Source organism: Colobus angolensis, unplaced genomic scaffold, assembly GCF_000951035.1.
Source record: "Colobus angolensis palliatus isolate OR3802 unplaced genomic scaffold, Cang.pa_1.0 Scaffold434, whole genome shotgun sequence".
Classification (NCBI taxonomy): Eukaryota; Metazoa; Chordata; class Mammalia; order Primates; family Cercopithecidae; genus Colobus; species Colobus angolensis.
Window position 1 is genome coordinate 1851059 of NW_012117755.1, and position 15884 is coordinate 1866942.

Genomic DNA, 15884 nt, shown 5'->3' on the forward strand with positions numbered 1-15884 from the left:
AATGTCGTAAGCTACTGAGTTTTCTCTAAAGTGGTAGAATGCTAGCAAACCAATAACAACCCAAGTTCTAAAATTTAACTCCCCCTCCTGGGACATAAAAATACTTAAAATAATTTTGAGCTCTTTTCTTTCTGAGTTGTTCATAGATAAAATGCAGGACCTAGAACTTAAAGCAGGGGTCATTACTAGCTGTTATTTCTTTATTTTTTTTTCTTTTATGTTGGGGGTGTATATGCAGGTTTTTTATACAGGTAAAGGGTGGGTCATGGGGGGTTGGTGTGCAGATTATTTCATCACCCACGTAATAAGCATACTACCTGATAGGTATTTTTTCTGATCCTCCCCTTCCTCCCATCCTCCATCCTCAAGTAGGACCCAGTGTCTGTTTCCTCTTTGTGTCCCTGTATTCTCATTATTTAGCTTCCACTTGTAAGTGAGAACATGTGATATTTACTTTTCTGTTTCTGCGTTAGTTTGCTAAGTATAATGCTCTCCAGCTCCATCCATGTTCCTGCAAAGGACATAAACTCATTCTTTTTGTGACTGCATAGTGTTCCATGGTGTATATGCACCACACTTTCTTTAGTCTACCATTGAGGGCATTTAGGTCGATTCTGTATCTTTGCTATTGTGAATAGTGTTGCAATGAACATACGTGTGCATGTGTCTTTGTGGTAGAACAATTTTTATTCCTTTAGCTATATACCCGGTAATGGGGTTGCTGTGTTGAAAGTTAGCTCTGTTTTTAGCTCTGCCAAACTGCTTTCCACAAGGGTTGAACTAATTTACACCCCCACCAGCAGTGTATAAATGTTGTTTTCTCTGCAGTCCCAACAGCATCTGTTGTTTTTTGACGTTTTAATAATAGCCATTCTGACTGGTGCGAGATGGCATCTCATTGTGGTTTTAATTTGCACTTCTCTAATGGTTGATGATATTGAGCATTTTTTTTCATATTATTGGCCACATGTGTGTCTTGTTGTGAAAAATATGTGTTCATGTCATTTGCCCATTTTTAATGGGATTGGGTTTTTAAAATATATTTGTTGAAGTTCCTTAGAGATTCTGGATGTTAAACCTTTATCAGATTCACAGTTTGCAGAATATTTCTCCCATTCTGTAGTTTGTCTGTTTACTCTGTTGACAGAGTTCAACAGAGGAACTCTGTGAGGAAGTTTAGTTTAATTAGATCTCATTTGTCAATGTTTGCTTTTGTTGCAATTGCTGTTGACATCTTCATCATTAAGTCTTTTCCCATTCCTATGTCCAGGATGGTATTGCCTAGGTTATCCTTCAGGGTTTTTAAAGTTTTGTTTTGACATTTAAGTCTTTTATTCATGTTGAGTTGATTTTTGTATATGGTATAAGGTTTTATTCTTCCGGATATGGTTAGCCAGTTATCCCAGTACCATTTATTGAATAGGGAGTCCTTTCCTCATTGCTTGCTTTTGTCAGCTTTGTCGATGATCAGAAGGTTACAGGTGTGTGGCATTATTTCTGGGCTTTCCATTCTGTTTCATTGATCTGTGTGATTGTTTCTGTACCAGTACTGTGTTGTTTTGGTTACTGTAGCACTACAGTATAGTTTGAAGTCAGCTAACGTGATGCCTCCGCTAGCTATATTTCTTTGCTCATTTCCTATTCACTCCTTCTCTCATTAAATATCGTTGCCGTGTTCCAAAGTGAGGAGGAACAATTGTGAGATTAAAATTTGGTAAAAGAGAAAATGGCCAGGGGAAATAGAGGCAATAAATGTGTGATGATGAAAACATGAGAAAGAAAGGCCAGTAACTGAAGTTGAATAGTAATAGGGCAGAAAAGATGTGTTATTGATTTTCAGGATAATAAAAAATTAAGCATGTTTGTAGTATAAGGGAAGATCCAATAGAAAGACATAATATATAAGAGCAAAGTCTTACAAGATAGGATGCATAAGCAAAAAAATGGAAGGATTGACTTTGGAAGTGGGAAAGAGAAAATTGAGATAAGACAAGGATGTTTTGAGGTGGAGAGTAGTAAGTTTGAGAAAATTTATCCACCAAGGACTTCATCCCTGAGAAATAGCTAACTCTGTTTTCAGGTTGTTTAGGATTCTTTGCATGGGAAAGGGGGTTGGGAGAATGGAGAACTGGTACCTCTGAGGAAATGAGAATGAAAAGTGTTTGGAATAGGAGCTCTTTTGTTTTAAAGATCCATTTAAAATCAGGAGAAGTGTTAGAGAATAATATCGTAGACTCAGTAGTAGCCAGTGCAATTATTCACAATGGAAATAATCATTTATCTGACTTTCTCCCGTGATTTTCTGCAAAATAATTTTATTTAAAACCACACACATACAGCCACATAGAAAATCAAAAGTGAAGGGACTTTTCTTTGTGTTATCTTTGATTAGCATCTGCAAGGTGTATTTGATTATATTCTGAAACAACTAGGATTCTAGTCTGAAGGCTTTTCTTCCAGCTATATTCATATTTGCAGGTCATTCATTAGGTTAACGCCAGTATGTCACAATGTCCTAGTGCCTCTAATGTGAATTTCATGTAAATATATATATATATATATATTTTTTTTTTTACAATCTTTCTAACTTAACCAATTTAATTCAGATTTTTATTTCAGTCTTTTAGCTGTTGGCTATTTTTTCCCAAAGTATCAGGATCTGCTCCATAATTTGGGAGACTCAGGGCAGAAAGAAAACGCTGAGTCCCATGTTCAAAAATTAAGCATTGTAAGATGGCAATAGCAGAGCATTAAACCAAGCATGGGCTCTCCTAAGCATGGGTTACTGCATAACTGCACAGGTCGCATGCCTTTGAAGCCAATTTCGGGTGTCATCTTATACATTTGGTTATTTGTACACCTGAATTGCTTTTGATAAGGTTTGGGAGTTAAGAATTTAGGCTCACTTTTATAGATTATCATTCCTTGAAGATATTTCATTGAGGATAATTAATAAATGCTTTAATATTTAGAAAGGTGAAATTTTTGTCTTATTCTTAGTGTGCTAACAATGGATATAGCTTCTAGGATTACATCTTTCCATACTTTGAATTTAGAGCTTTCTTTCCTTACAGTAGAAAAAAGGATATTGGATATCTTGAATCTTGACTTCTCCTAGGTTGAATGCTCTGCAATAAAACTTTTGTCTTTATATAAAAATTGCACTGCAAACAGACTATTATGGCACACATCTGTGTCCAAGGTGACTGCAGTTTTCAGCTGAGTAGTGGACTATGCAACTTGTTCTCATAATATTAATTGAATACTTGGTCAAGAACAGTGATTACATTTTGAGGGGAAGAAACTCACTTGCGTAATATTTACACACAGATAATAAACTAAATAGCCCAGACCTCTTTAATGTAAGAAAAATAGTCACGAATGTATATGTTATTTTCTTTGTAAATTAGAAGTGTTTCCTCCTCTATTTCCTGTATCTTCTTTTGTTATTTGAGAAAGGGATTTTTCTTGTCCTACCATCAATTGTGTGAGTTACCTTGATTCTTGTTTTTAATAATGTTTTAAAATGCATCTTGTATTTTGAATGTAATTACCCTCTATTTTATAGCTACAGGAACTGAAAGAGTACATAGCCTTCACAAAGGGGTCTGTGGTAAATGTGTTTAATTTTTATTTTAATCACCATGAATCATGGGTTTTTTCTTTGTAAGTAGTAATTCCATTAATTTTAGATATAATTTACCCTACTTCAATCAATAATGTTTCCTTGGATAGTCGCATTTACTTTTCCAAAATATTATATAAAACAGTTAAATTTTTTTGTCTGTCTGTATGCCTAGTATAGGATATTAGCATTTTTGGGGTCCAGACACAAAGGGACATGCAAACACACATATATACTTGCATATATTTATATATACATGTATATAAGCACATATATATACATATAATCATGTACTGCATTTTAATATATGGTTAATATTTAAGTATTAAATACTCTGGACAAATTACGTTTGCTCTTGGAGGGCTTTAATATATTTCTGAATGAGCGTTAACACATCCAATTAATGGTATCTTCAAATTTGTCATAATTTGGTAGTTATTTCTTCTAAAGTTGGAATAGCTCTTCTCCAAGGGCCTACCAAAAAAACAATAAAGTTGGAATAGCAAAAGAGGGAGTTAATACATAAAGGAAAAATATTAAGGCCTAAAAACTAATCAGTTGTAAAAGCTAAATCAGTAGTATGGATTGGTAAAGTAGCATTTTAGGGATAAATTTTTGGATTGAAATTTCTCTTTTAAGTTTATCTATTACCTTTTCAGAGAAGTTCCTCAAGTTTATATCTTTATTTTAATGAAACTTGTCAATAACTTTTACTTATCTGCCATGCTTGACAATTAATAGTTAATTTCAATAACACAAAATACTGTTCTGAAGGCAGATATTCACCTCCCTCTTTCATCTTACTTTTTACCACTCTCAACTTCTTTAAAACCACTTTCTTTGCAAGCTACTTCATAGATTCTTGAGATTGAATAATCAAATCTGTTATTTATTATTCAGGCCAAATTTCTAACAATGTTTATTTTTTTAAAAAAAGATAAATGGGAAAGGGAATGTTAAACAACATTTATTTGCATTGTATTCTAGTGTCCCTATATGGAACGAGGAATAAAAATATTTTCCAAGTTCATCAAGCTGTCTTTTAAATCATAGAATGCATATATTCATTAGTAATTTTCCATTGAAAGTATCAAATAAAATTGGAGAATTTCCTTACTGTTTCTGCCTCACTGTGTTTCGTGTATTCTGACCAGCATTAATACCAAGTTCATAGCATTCTATCATTTGCTCTTTTTTGCTGTGAACCCAACTGATTGCATTTTCTTACCTGTTATTTTGTTGTTGTTATTTGAGGCAGCTTTTCTTTCTAACTTTAGTCTTCATAGACCTTGTCAATTTTAGCTCATCACCAAAATTACACAGATAGAAGGGTATAGGGACTTTAGTGTACACATACCCCCTTTTGACTCTTGTCTGATTTTCTAATTTAGTAGATTTTGATTGAGGCTGAGAACTGTATTTGGAAAAGTTCATTCTGATTATTATTCAGGTTTGTGAATCCTAGTCTAGATAGACCTTTATCAGCACATGTATAAGGTCCACTTTGCTAAGGTACATTATGTGTCAGATTCATTCCGACTGTGGACCACTAATTTATTCTTGCCCATCCATTGCTCATGACAGATAGATGATCTCTATATTCCAGAAACGAAGCTCATTTCCAATTCCTCAACAACTAAACCAAGCAGAGGAAAAAGTGGTTTTCCTTCAGAGCCACAGTTCCCTGCTGGAGTAGAATAAACACTTTCTAGGAAACTGCAGCAAATTTTTGATGACACAGAAAGGGCATCACTAGGGTCCTCATTACACGTTACCTCTCTCCCTCACCCAAACCATGATGTTGACAGAACAGATATTTTCTGTGGGGAAGATGCTAAGCAGTCCTGTGTGGCTGTAGGCGTTGTCCACATCTTAATCTTCAGCTATATCTGTTGTATAACAAGTTTAACAATCCTACAAGTTAAAGCCTCACACCAGAAACCTGTTTATTCCTCTCCCATGCCAAGTAATTCCAGCACAATGGGTTTCATCTATAGATGATGAGAAGATGCCATTGTGGGGTGGTGAGGACATACAGAAGAGAGGAAGTTTGAAACCAGTTTATTTCTATTTCAGCCAGCTTAGTGTATTGTAAGAACATTTTGTGGCAGATGACCCTAGTCTGTAACAAGGAATTGAGTGTTATGCATCATTCTGCCAGTGTTTATCTGTTCCCTACGCTCACATAAACACACGAGGCATCTTTTTGCACTCCCAACCCACTCCTAAAGCACTATAAAAGAATGTTTAGAAAGCAGAAAGAAAAGCAGCTCTTCCCTACACCTTGTTCCTGCTGTTCGAGGTGCACATCCCATCCAAATGAATCATATCGGAGCCAAAGATCCTGGCAGGAGCTCTTTCCTACAAAACTGCAGTCTTGTCTATCCTAACAACTTGGAGCACAAAATATTAGAAAACCTTGTAATAACCTTAGGACAAAACAGTGTAGATATTGACTGAGCTAGACCTGAGGACTTTTTCAATGTAGTGTGGATAAGTAAGATGACAGGAAGCCACAAGCAAACTGTGCCTTGCCCATCAACTTCTCCAGAGCCATGACAATCATCTGGGGAGTATTTGTGATAAATAAATATTGTTAATCTTCGTGTATTTGGGTAGGACACAAAAGGACCAGTCGTCCCAGACATTCCAGGAGAGAAGAGCATTTTTCCAGGTTCTCCGATACAATTTCAAGTTGGAACCAATATGAATTACAATTGACCACAGAGGCTAGCAAAATCCGTAGCACTTTAGTTCAAGAGAACCTGAACACTGGCCTTAGACTATTATGAGCCTACATCACAGTAGAAGGAATCCAGCAGAGCTCTCTAATACACATCAGAAAAACACCATTTCTAGTTATCAAGGCTGTATTTCACACTGCTTGACTGAAGATTGGAAACGGTTTTATTCATAGGCAACCTGTGTGGCCATCCTTACCTGGCCTATAAAAGGAAGTGTGATGGATTTGCTTCCCACACATCATGTTAAGTCCAGAAAGCCAGAGATGCTGTGTTGAGTTTCTATCCTGAGAGTCTGAATTCCTAAGTAGAGGGACTAACTAGTTCCAAGGGTTCTTTCACTCTGAGATCTTTGTTACACTACTGTACTGACTGGATATCACTGCCCTTATTTAAGAGGAGTATCAACTGGCTAGTTCATCTATGTCGCAAGGACTAGTTTGCTCACAACCACCAACCTATCTGCAATTGGCCTCAGTATGCTCTCTCTCACTTGGGTACTTCTATGCTTGGCTAATTAACCTATACCACTCGACTTAGAAGCACCAGCTACATTTTTTCTAATTTTGACTTCTCATCTTTTCCCTGCCTATAATTTGCGTTAGGAAAGTCACTGCATTCATGGCTTCCTGAGACAATAAGAGGAGCAATTGTCAAAAATCAATTAATTTGTTCAGTGGCTATATTTTGTTTGTTTATTCCTGACCATTTATTGCTTTATGTTACAACTTGATTTTAACCCCAGATTTGGACTTTTGTCTCATATATAGACTTTATATGTTGCTTGAACATGTGGTCTCAATCCTGACCAAGTCATCCCTGGAATCTGATTCTGTCTCACTATTCCATATCAGGAGAGAGTGACTTTAATATTTTAATTATTACCTGTACCAATAAAACTTTAATAATATGAACACATGTGTAGTCAAAGAGTACCACGCCATTGGGCCAGAAAAATTTCACTGACTTAGGGTGGCTCCTGAAGTTACCTTGAGAAAGCTTGGATCTGATGAATCCTGTAGACTTATTTTATGTTTACTGAGTAATGCTTCACTCACTTTCTTTTTGAAACTTAAATAAAGCATCAGTTTGCTCCTGTCAGGGCAGAAGACCAATTTCACTTGTCTACCCATGAAGATAAATGGATACAGCAAGAATCCAGAAATGTCTTAGATATATTACTATATAGCTCATTGACCATTCTATCAATGCTCTACTTGAAAGTGATGGCTATCTAATGCCAAGTTCCACTGATAAAATGATTCCCAAACATTACTTTCAAGTGTGCTTCCTTCAGAGGTCGCAGAAGAACGTCAGTGACCTGCTAAAACCTAACACAGATGAAGTTCCAATTAACCATGACACCAAGAGTTTTCACATTTATATTCTTTCCAGATAAAGAAAATTATAGGAGCTCCATGCACATGGCTTTTGGGTTTTACCCCAGGTGTGTTCAAACCTAGTGACATTAACAAAACATAAATCTAGAAGCCTCTTGTGAATAATGTAACCTTCTTTATTTTATATTTAAAGGATATGTATTCAAACACGTACACATCTTTTTAATTATTTATAGCCTACATCCCTATTAAATACATTAACAAATATGCCACAGGAAAAACCACTGTACAAAGCCCCTCACAAGAGTTACATTTAAAGTGGGTTAAAGCAACACAGTTTTAATTTACTTCGTCTTTCGTGTCCAAGGAACACAGTGTGAGACCTCCTTTAGCAAAAAACAGGACAAACTAATTTGAAAACAGAGCAACAAAGTGAATCTTATGATGAGCTATGAGCATTGGTAAATTATTCTTTCTGTTGTAAATTATCCTCTTCTCCCTCCGCTTTTCTCTTAATCTCCCTTTAATTCCCTTTTCAAAATCCTACCTCTATTTTTGAAAAACATTTTGTTAAGCTGGTATAAGCATATCTAGACATCTAGAAATTTTTGTATAACTTTTAAAGGATCTATTAACACCATACAAAATTATGGAAAATAAAGTGTTCATAGCTAATCAATCTCAAAGAGATCCAAGTGTACAGTACAATGTGTGCCTCAAGTGTCAGTTTCTTTAAGGCTGTCATCTTGCCAGTTCTAAACAACTAAAAATTGTAAGAACCAATTTCTGAGGCAAACAGAACATTCTTAGTGGTCCTTAAAGAATTCCTGATACTTTCATGGCGTGCTTCTTTAAAATTATGCTTTAGAAATTTAAATTGGTTGTTCAGCAAAGTTATCAATCGGTAGGCAAGTTGTTGCATTTGACAGGAGCAATAGTCCTCACATGGATTATTTATATTCATGTATGTTGGTAGATGGATATAAAACATGCCATTTGCTAGCAGTTGTATGAGACAAAAGCATCAACATATCTTTTTTAGCTTTTCAATCATGTGATACTACTATAATACTCCATTTTTCACAGATATTTCTTAAGTTCTTCTTTATCCTTCATACCTTCCATAAACCATTTTCTATCTTCTCCTGACCCACATTCTAGATGTTCTGGATGTCTGTCATTTTCCTTTGCCTTTGCTTCATTTGAGCAAGTGCTGAATTGATGGACTGTGTTAGTAGTTTGATGCATGGTTTGAGCCAGATAGATCAGAAACAGGAAATGCTTTTAGATCATCCAGATAGATGGCACCGTGAATAGACCCCATTGCTTTCTGGCCTCTGAGGTAATAAAGACTTAAATCTAATTGGGTTCAGCTTAAAATCTCAATGTCATATTTAATTTAATATTCTTCCTTGTTTCCAGCTCAAGCTTAAGCCATGGTCTAAAAGACTTGCTCTGGAAGGGAAGTGTGGTCAGATTCCACCTTACACCACCACTGCCTTATTTATTTTCTTTCTTAACTCCACTTCAGTTATATTATTCTCCAATGTCCTGGGAAGCAGGAATTAAGGAAAACAGGCAAATGTCTTCTGTTAACTAGCTATTTGTAGTATTGAGTTTATGATTTATGAGTCGTGTGTGTGTGTGTGTGTGTGGGTGGGTGGGTGGGTGGGTGTGTAACAGAGATACAAACATTGGGTTTATTTGGGGTGCAAGTATGGGATCTTTAAGAAGTCATGCAGAAGCTCGTTTGTTTTCCCATCTTTAACAAGGAAAGTATGCTCTATAAAAACATCTTTAAGCCTCTTGATCCTGAGGTACTGTTGCTCCATAAAGAGTGTTCCTGGTAGACAGCTCAAACATGGCTGTCTTCTTCCATGTTCACTTCACCTATTGAGAAACGTTTGCCACACCAAGCACTGGGAAGTACAGGCTGCCCCCTCTCTTCACGGTATCATTTATAATTAATTTTTTACCTGTCAAGTAGGCATAGAATTTCTGAAGCAGACATCTTCAGAAGCAGAGTTGGTGATTAGGTGTCATCCCCATCTGCTCTGGACTCCCAGACCCTGTGATCAGTGATCTTGGAGCTCCACTTACTTGATTGGGGCAAAAAGGTCGAAGTACCATCTTTTATTACCCCTAAAGGCATAAACAGGGAGCCATCCCTACTGTCCCTCTGGGCCATGAATTCGGCAAAGCAATGATTCTCTCTAAAACCTTCAGAGAGTTTTAGTATAAGTGGGTATGGTGGAACAACAAAAGCAGGGCCAGTTTTCCCAGCTCTTTTGTAAGCCCTTTGCTATGTCCTGCTATTTCCATCGCTTAGAATGAGAGAGACTTATTACGTGTCATTTTCAGTTTAAGACTATAGCCAAAATTCTAAGACAACAGATAGAATTCAGTGTATTCATAACCATAGTGACAGTTTCAGGCTTGCTCTTAAGTTAAATAGAAGAGTTAGGAGGAAATAGTGTATCAAAAATGATACACACCCACCAACATGATTCATTTGAATTGTGTATTCTTGTTACTTGGCACTTGAACAAATTGCAACCTCTTAGTAGGTGAAAAAGAAACACTAAAAGGAAACAGTTTCACCTGTTGCTTGGTTCACTGAAGTTGAGACTCTGGGAAAGAAAACTTGATTGGTAAAGTCTGTGAAGTGAAGCGTGGTTGTCAAATGGAGATTAATGTCTTCTCATGGGTCTCCACTTTAGTTTCTGAAGAGCAGATTGAGTAGGATTTGGTTTTAGCACGTCTCTTACAGGACTCCTATCCCAAGACACTTTCTATAAAATAAAACATATTCCATATTGCTCTACTTTCTGCAAGGTAGGGACAGTCAGGTTGGAGCCAATGAATGCACTACCCTAAGCAGAAACTTCAAAACTTTGTCGTTGCTTTGCTTTATTTGAATTTGAATTTGGGATTTAGTTTTCTTCAGTTCATTTGCTACTAAAATCACTCAAAAAAATGAGGGCTTTATTTTGACATTGGCAAAAATCCTTTACTCAGAAGAAAAAATTTAAAACTGCTGGAAATCGAAATGTTTCGCATGTCTAAATCACAATGATGACTACTTAAACACAAAAAATAAATGTCTGTTATTACGAGATGATCGCAAACAGTGCACCCACATTCTTAATCTATTTGCAATCATAAGCTTACCCATCATCTCATGAATGAAGTAAAATTGCTTTTTGTATTGAGTTTAATAAGTATAGTATAGGATACATAGTTCCTTTAATGAATGTGTTTTTTTGTAAAATGTTATTAAATGATTTTTTTTCTAATTTGGCTTTTTAAAGCATGCGTTCATTGTTAAATACATTTTTTGGTTTCAACATTTGGTTTTTTATTTCACATGAGGAATTTTTTCTTCCAGAGTTTCTTAGACATGCTACACTTTGATTTATGTATTTGTAATATTGTGGCACAAAAGTTAGTACATTATTTTTTAAAATGGAAATGTGATGAACTGTCAATTCATTGTAGAGATGACTTTCCATTGCCAGCAAAACTCATTAAACTCTTAAAATTTTTTCTTAAACTTACTTTATATTTCATAGTACTTTAAAGATATAAAAAATTTGTATTAATTTTACTTAGTTTTAATTTTCTTTGAAAACTGGATTAAAATATGTGTTTTTCTTGGTAACCATTACTAGGATTGTTTTCTATTTTTATATTTTTGTCATTGATGGCCAGTTATTAAGAGATCATCTTTCTAACTTACATTTGCTGTTTCTGCCTAGATACATAATTCCTCTTACTGCTAAGTGGATTAGCTAAAGACATGAAATAACATTTTAAAACAACAGTTGAACAGTATTCTGGAACAATAACAAAAATCAGATTATGGTTCAAGACTTTCTACAAACTTCATTCAATGAGACAACACAGGTCAAGCAGGCAGAAAGTCATAGAAAATTCATAAGCCTGACATTCCATCAGGGTGTGCCTAATAAGATGTTTAGAAATAGAAGGCAGCTTATGCCATGACTAGTTGAAAGAATTCTGCAAGCTTAGATTGACGTCAGGTCTTTTCACTGACTGAGATAATCAAGGAATCTGTGTAAATCAGCCTTTCTTATTGACTGTCAGGCCAGGAAAAGAACCAACCCACCCAAAGTCAACTCTGCCGTCATTTCTTAAGCCACACTGTTCCTTTCAGCCCATAGAATCTCATGAATAGAAAAAGTTAGGTTTCTAAAAATAATTTTGAGGCTGGATATGTGGTTTAATGTTATTCTATATTACATCCTATACAATTAAGATCTACAGATGTGCCTTGTAGAGTACACTGTTTTTGCCTTTAGCCAGAGGAAGGACCAAATTTAAATAATATCTGACTAGGCAATTACTACATGCTGTGATTGGAAGTTATCTCCAACCACCTGTCGCAGTGCTGAAATTTTATCATTAGAGATCCATTTCTTTGGAAGAGCTCTGGGTAGGTTGCAGCCAGTCTCCTCTACAATAGAGGCTCTGATTATAGCCATGAACCGTGTTATCTGAATTAGTAAATTACCTGATATAAATTTTAGTTGAAATTTTGACTGAGAATAAAAGGAAACTATGTTTGAATTGGAATATAGGGCAAAGCCTCGGTCAACAATCTTGGATACAGTATTTTAATAGAAATAGATTAAAATGTTCTCCAAATAATGTCCCACCCCCATTCTGACACTTTTAATAGAAAAACAGGTAGATTTATTCTCCAAAAGATACATCTCTGAGCAGTGGTGACCTTTGCTTTCAGTTTCCTCTGTAAATCCATTTTTGTCTTTGACTATTTGAAGTTTTCTGTTTTTCTCATTAAAATTTCTCCTTGTACTTTTCATTCAGTCGTAAAGCTGTTGGGCTTTATTCTAGAAACTGGTATGGAGCAATGAACAAGACAGCCATAATCCCTGACCTCATTAGAGTTGATAGTCTAAAGTAAATGCAGACCATTAATGGGAGATTAAATATGGTCTGGTACATGCTAAGACACATACAAAGTGCAAGAAAGAACATAATATTGCCATGTGAGGGAATGCATAAATAGCTTAACTTAGCCATCCCGTAATATATTCATATATTAAAACATCATGTTACATGCTCTAACTTAATACAATTTTTACTTGTCAAATCAAAAAAAATACAAAATTCAAAGAACATGTAAGAATTACCTCCCTGAATTTAGAAGGTTGCCAGAGGTAGCTACTTGGAAGAGATGTCCACTAGATTCAGAAGATAAATGTAAATTAGCCAATAAAAGGAAGTCAGAATTGAGATTATTCCACTAAAAAGGAACAGCATGTTTAAGGCCAAGAATCAAGAGGGCCACAGTGTAGGTTGGCAAATAAAAAATAAAATTTATGTATAGCTAGAGCAGGGAATAAAAGACACCAGCAGGACTTAATCATGAAGGGACTTTTAAGCCACATTAAGGATAAAGCTTTTGGCTCGGCGCGATGTATCACACCTGTAATCCCAGCACTTTGGGAGGCCGAGGCGGGTAGATCACCTGAGGTCAGGAGTTTGAGACCAGTCTGGCCAACGTGGTGAAACCGTGTCTCTACTAAAAATACAAAAGTTAGCCAGGCGTGGTGGCAGGCACCTGTAATCCCAGCTACTTGAGAGGCTGAAGCAGGAGAATCGCTTGAACCTGGGAGGTGGAGGTTGTAGTGAGCCGACATTGTGATGCTGCACTCCAGCCTGGGTGACAGAGACTCCGTCTCCATCTCAATAAATAAATAAAGCTTTTATTTGAACGACAGCAAAGAATCACTAGAGAATTTTAGACAGGAAGCCATAATTTCATTATTGAGAGAACACTTTACAGGTGGGAAGTGGCAGAGTAAAAAGGCAATGAAGAAACTGGTACCACATTTGAGGTATGATATAGTAACAATTTTCACTTGATGAAAGACAATGGCGAGAGAAAAGAATGGAATCAAGAACTATTTAGAAGGTATAATAAATAATTAGTAATTGACTGATTAGATGCAACATGACGAAGGACATGATAGAGGAAGTAGAAATATCTGGAATTATGTCAAATGAAGGCAATCATTATTTGTATTTCGCCGAAACAGGAATAAATACAGAGAAGGAGGAAAAGCAAGTTGGGGAGTTGAGAAGTAGGTGAGAAGAGGATACGCAAGGAGTTCATATTTGGGAGTGTTAGCTTTTGGTGTTTGTAGAATATTCATGAGGAGATGTCCAATAGGGTGAGATAACATGCAAGTATGGAGATCGAGGGGGAAATCTGGACTTGAGAGATGTAGAATTGAGAGGTGCCAGAATGTGAGGAGGAATTGAAGTTAAAGGTATGGGTAGAATGAGAAGAAAGGGAAGCCTAGGACAAAATCTTAATGGAGTCAAAATTTGTGGTACAGGGAGAAGTACTGGGAAAGCCTTCCCTCTTCCTGCAGCATCACTAAACTTCTCGTTCCTTTTCACTTAGTCTAGATGCCTTTAACTGTATTTTTACTTGGACAACGCTGTGTTATAGGCTGGCTTCATGGAAGAATAATGACATCCCTAATATTTTTAAAGCTTAAGAACCAACATATATATTATTTATATAATATCTAATATTCTATATGTAATATTAAAACCAAGATCATCTTAAAATCTCAATCATGCTCTGTGGGAAAGAAAGTTATATTGTACCAGATAATCATACCTATACATTGTATATTAAGGAAATGTATTTTAAATGACACATAACTTAATTCCCAATAAGTTGCCTGCCCTATTTCTTTTATAACTACTCTGTTAAAGGTGAACAGATCCTTGAAGGGAGACTTTCCAATCTGTTCAGCTTGCTATTTGTATTTGAAAATTGTTTGAATTATCCTAATCATACTTATAGTAACAATCAAGATTAATTGCAGCTATATTAGGATTACTTATTATTTTTTCTACTTCAGCGGTAACACAAATTCAATTGTACAATTTCCATAATCCAAATTGTGAAAGAAAGTAGGGAGAAAAAAGATCATGCAAAGCCGGTTGAAATAGTTTTCAAAATCAATCTTTAACCAGACTGTTATCTAAAATTCTGTTTTTGACAAGGAGCTGATTCTGAACAGATTGTACATGTGCCTCACTGGTGGAAGTAGATTATCTGTCTTGAATTGGATTGTGATGACGATGACCCTATTCTAAGCAAAGCAAATCTCTTGAACTATATAATGAGATCAGGAGGAACATTCGACCTGAGAAAGACAGATTGCAATGACGGAGATGATTTTGCTAATTTTTTTTTTTTCCAGCCTCTTTCCTTAATGTACATGATATTGTGATTTATTTTCATGCAGAGATCCCTGATCCTATAGATTTGTTTGCTATTTATTTTTCTCCTTCACAATTTTTTTTTTTTTTTTTTAATCAGAGCTGAATGAGTGCCAGGAAGCTGCGAAGTCTATCTTACAAAAAGGTGATTGTGGAAGAGTCTAGAATCTTCTTTCATTGTGCAGCAGGATTACAGAAAAGCTATCAAGAGTAAACGTTCAACTGATACACTCTTATTCCTTCTCTTTAGGCTGTAAGGAGGCAAAAGTTGCTGGAACAGAGCATCCAGTCTGCCCAGGAGATCGAAAAATCCTTACACTTAATTCAGGAGTCCCTCACATTCATTGACAAGCAGTTGACAGCTTATATTGCAGACAAAGTGGACGCAGCTCAAATGCCTCAGGAAGCCCAGGCAAGTACATCTGGGAATCAGCTTCCGTTCTTTTGTTTTTATTACGTGAACAAAATGTTGCAGAGTTTCTAACTTTAAACGTATTCAACTAGTTTTCCAGGGGGTTGTTTTGATTCACTGATTTGACTATTTGGAGGTAGGTAGGAAGAAAAAGGGGTCTGGATCACTAGTCTAAGATTTATTTTTTTAAACATGTAATGGAGGAATTTGAAATAAAGACAATTCAAAGACAGGAGCAATACATTCTGGTGTTTCTGACTTCAAGCTATACCAAAAGCTAGAGGAAAACCATGGGAAAGTAAATGGTAAAGAAAATACTTGTTTGCCGGTTGTGGTGGCTCACGCCTGTAATCCCAGCCCTTTGGGAGACCAAGGCCCACAGTTCACGAGGTCAGGAGTTTGAGACCAGCCTGGCCAACATGGTGAAACCCTGTCTCTACTAAAAATACAAAAATTAGCCGGGTGTGGTGGTGGGC

At 36.0% G+C, this 15884-nt stretch overlaps 1 protein-coding gene across 1 annotated transcript in view; it reads left to right on the forward strand.

Moving 5' to 3' along the window:
• The window catches only part of DMD (dystrophin), a 2170472-nt gene that overhangs the window by 819020 nt on the left and 1335568 nt on the right, over positions 1 to 15884 (forward strand). The window contains exon 30 of the mRNA XM_011957103.1: positions 15247 to 15408. Within this exon, the coding sequence (XP_011812493.1) occupies positions 15247 to 15408 (162 nt within the window). The remainder of the gene's footprint in view (positions 1 to 15246; positions 15409 to 15884) is intronic.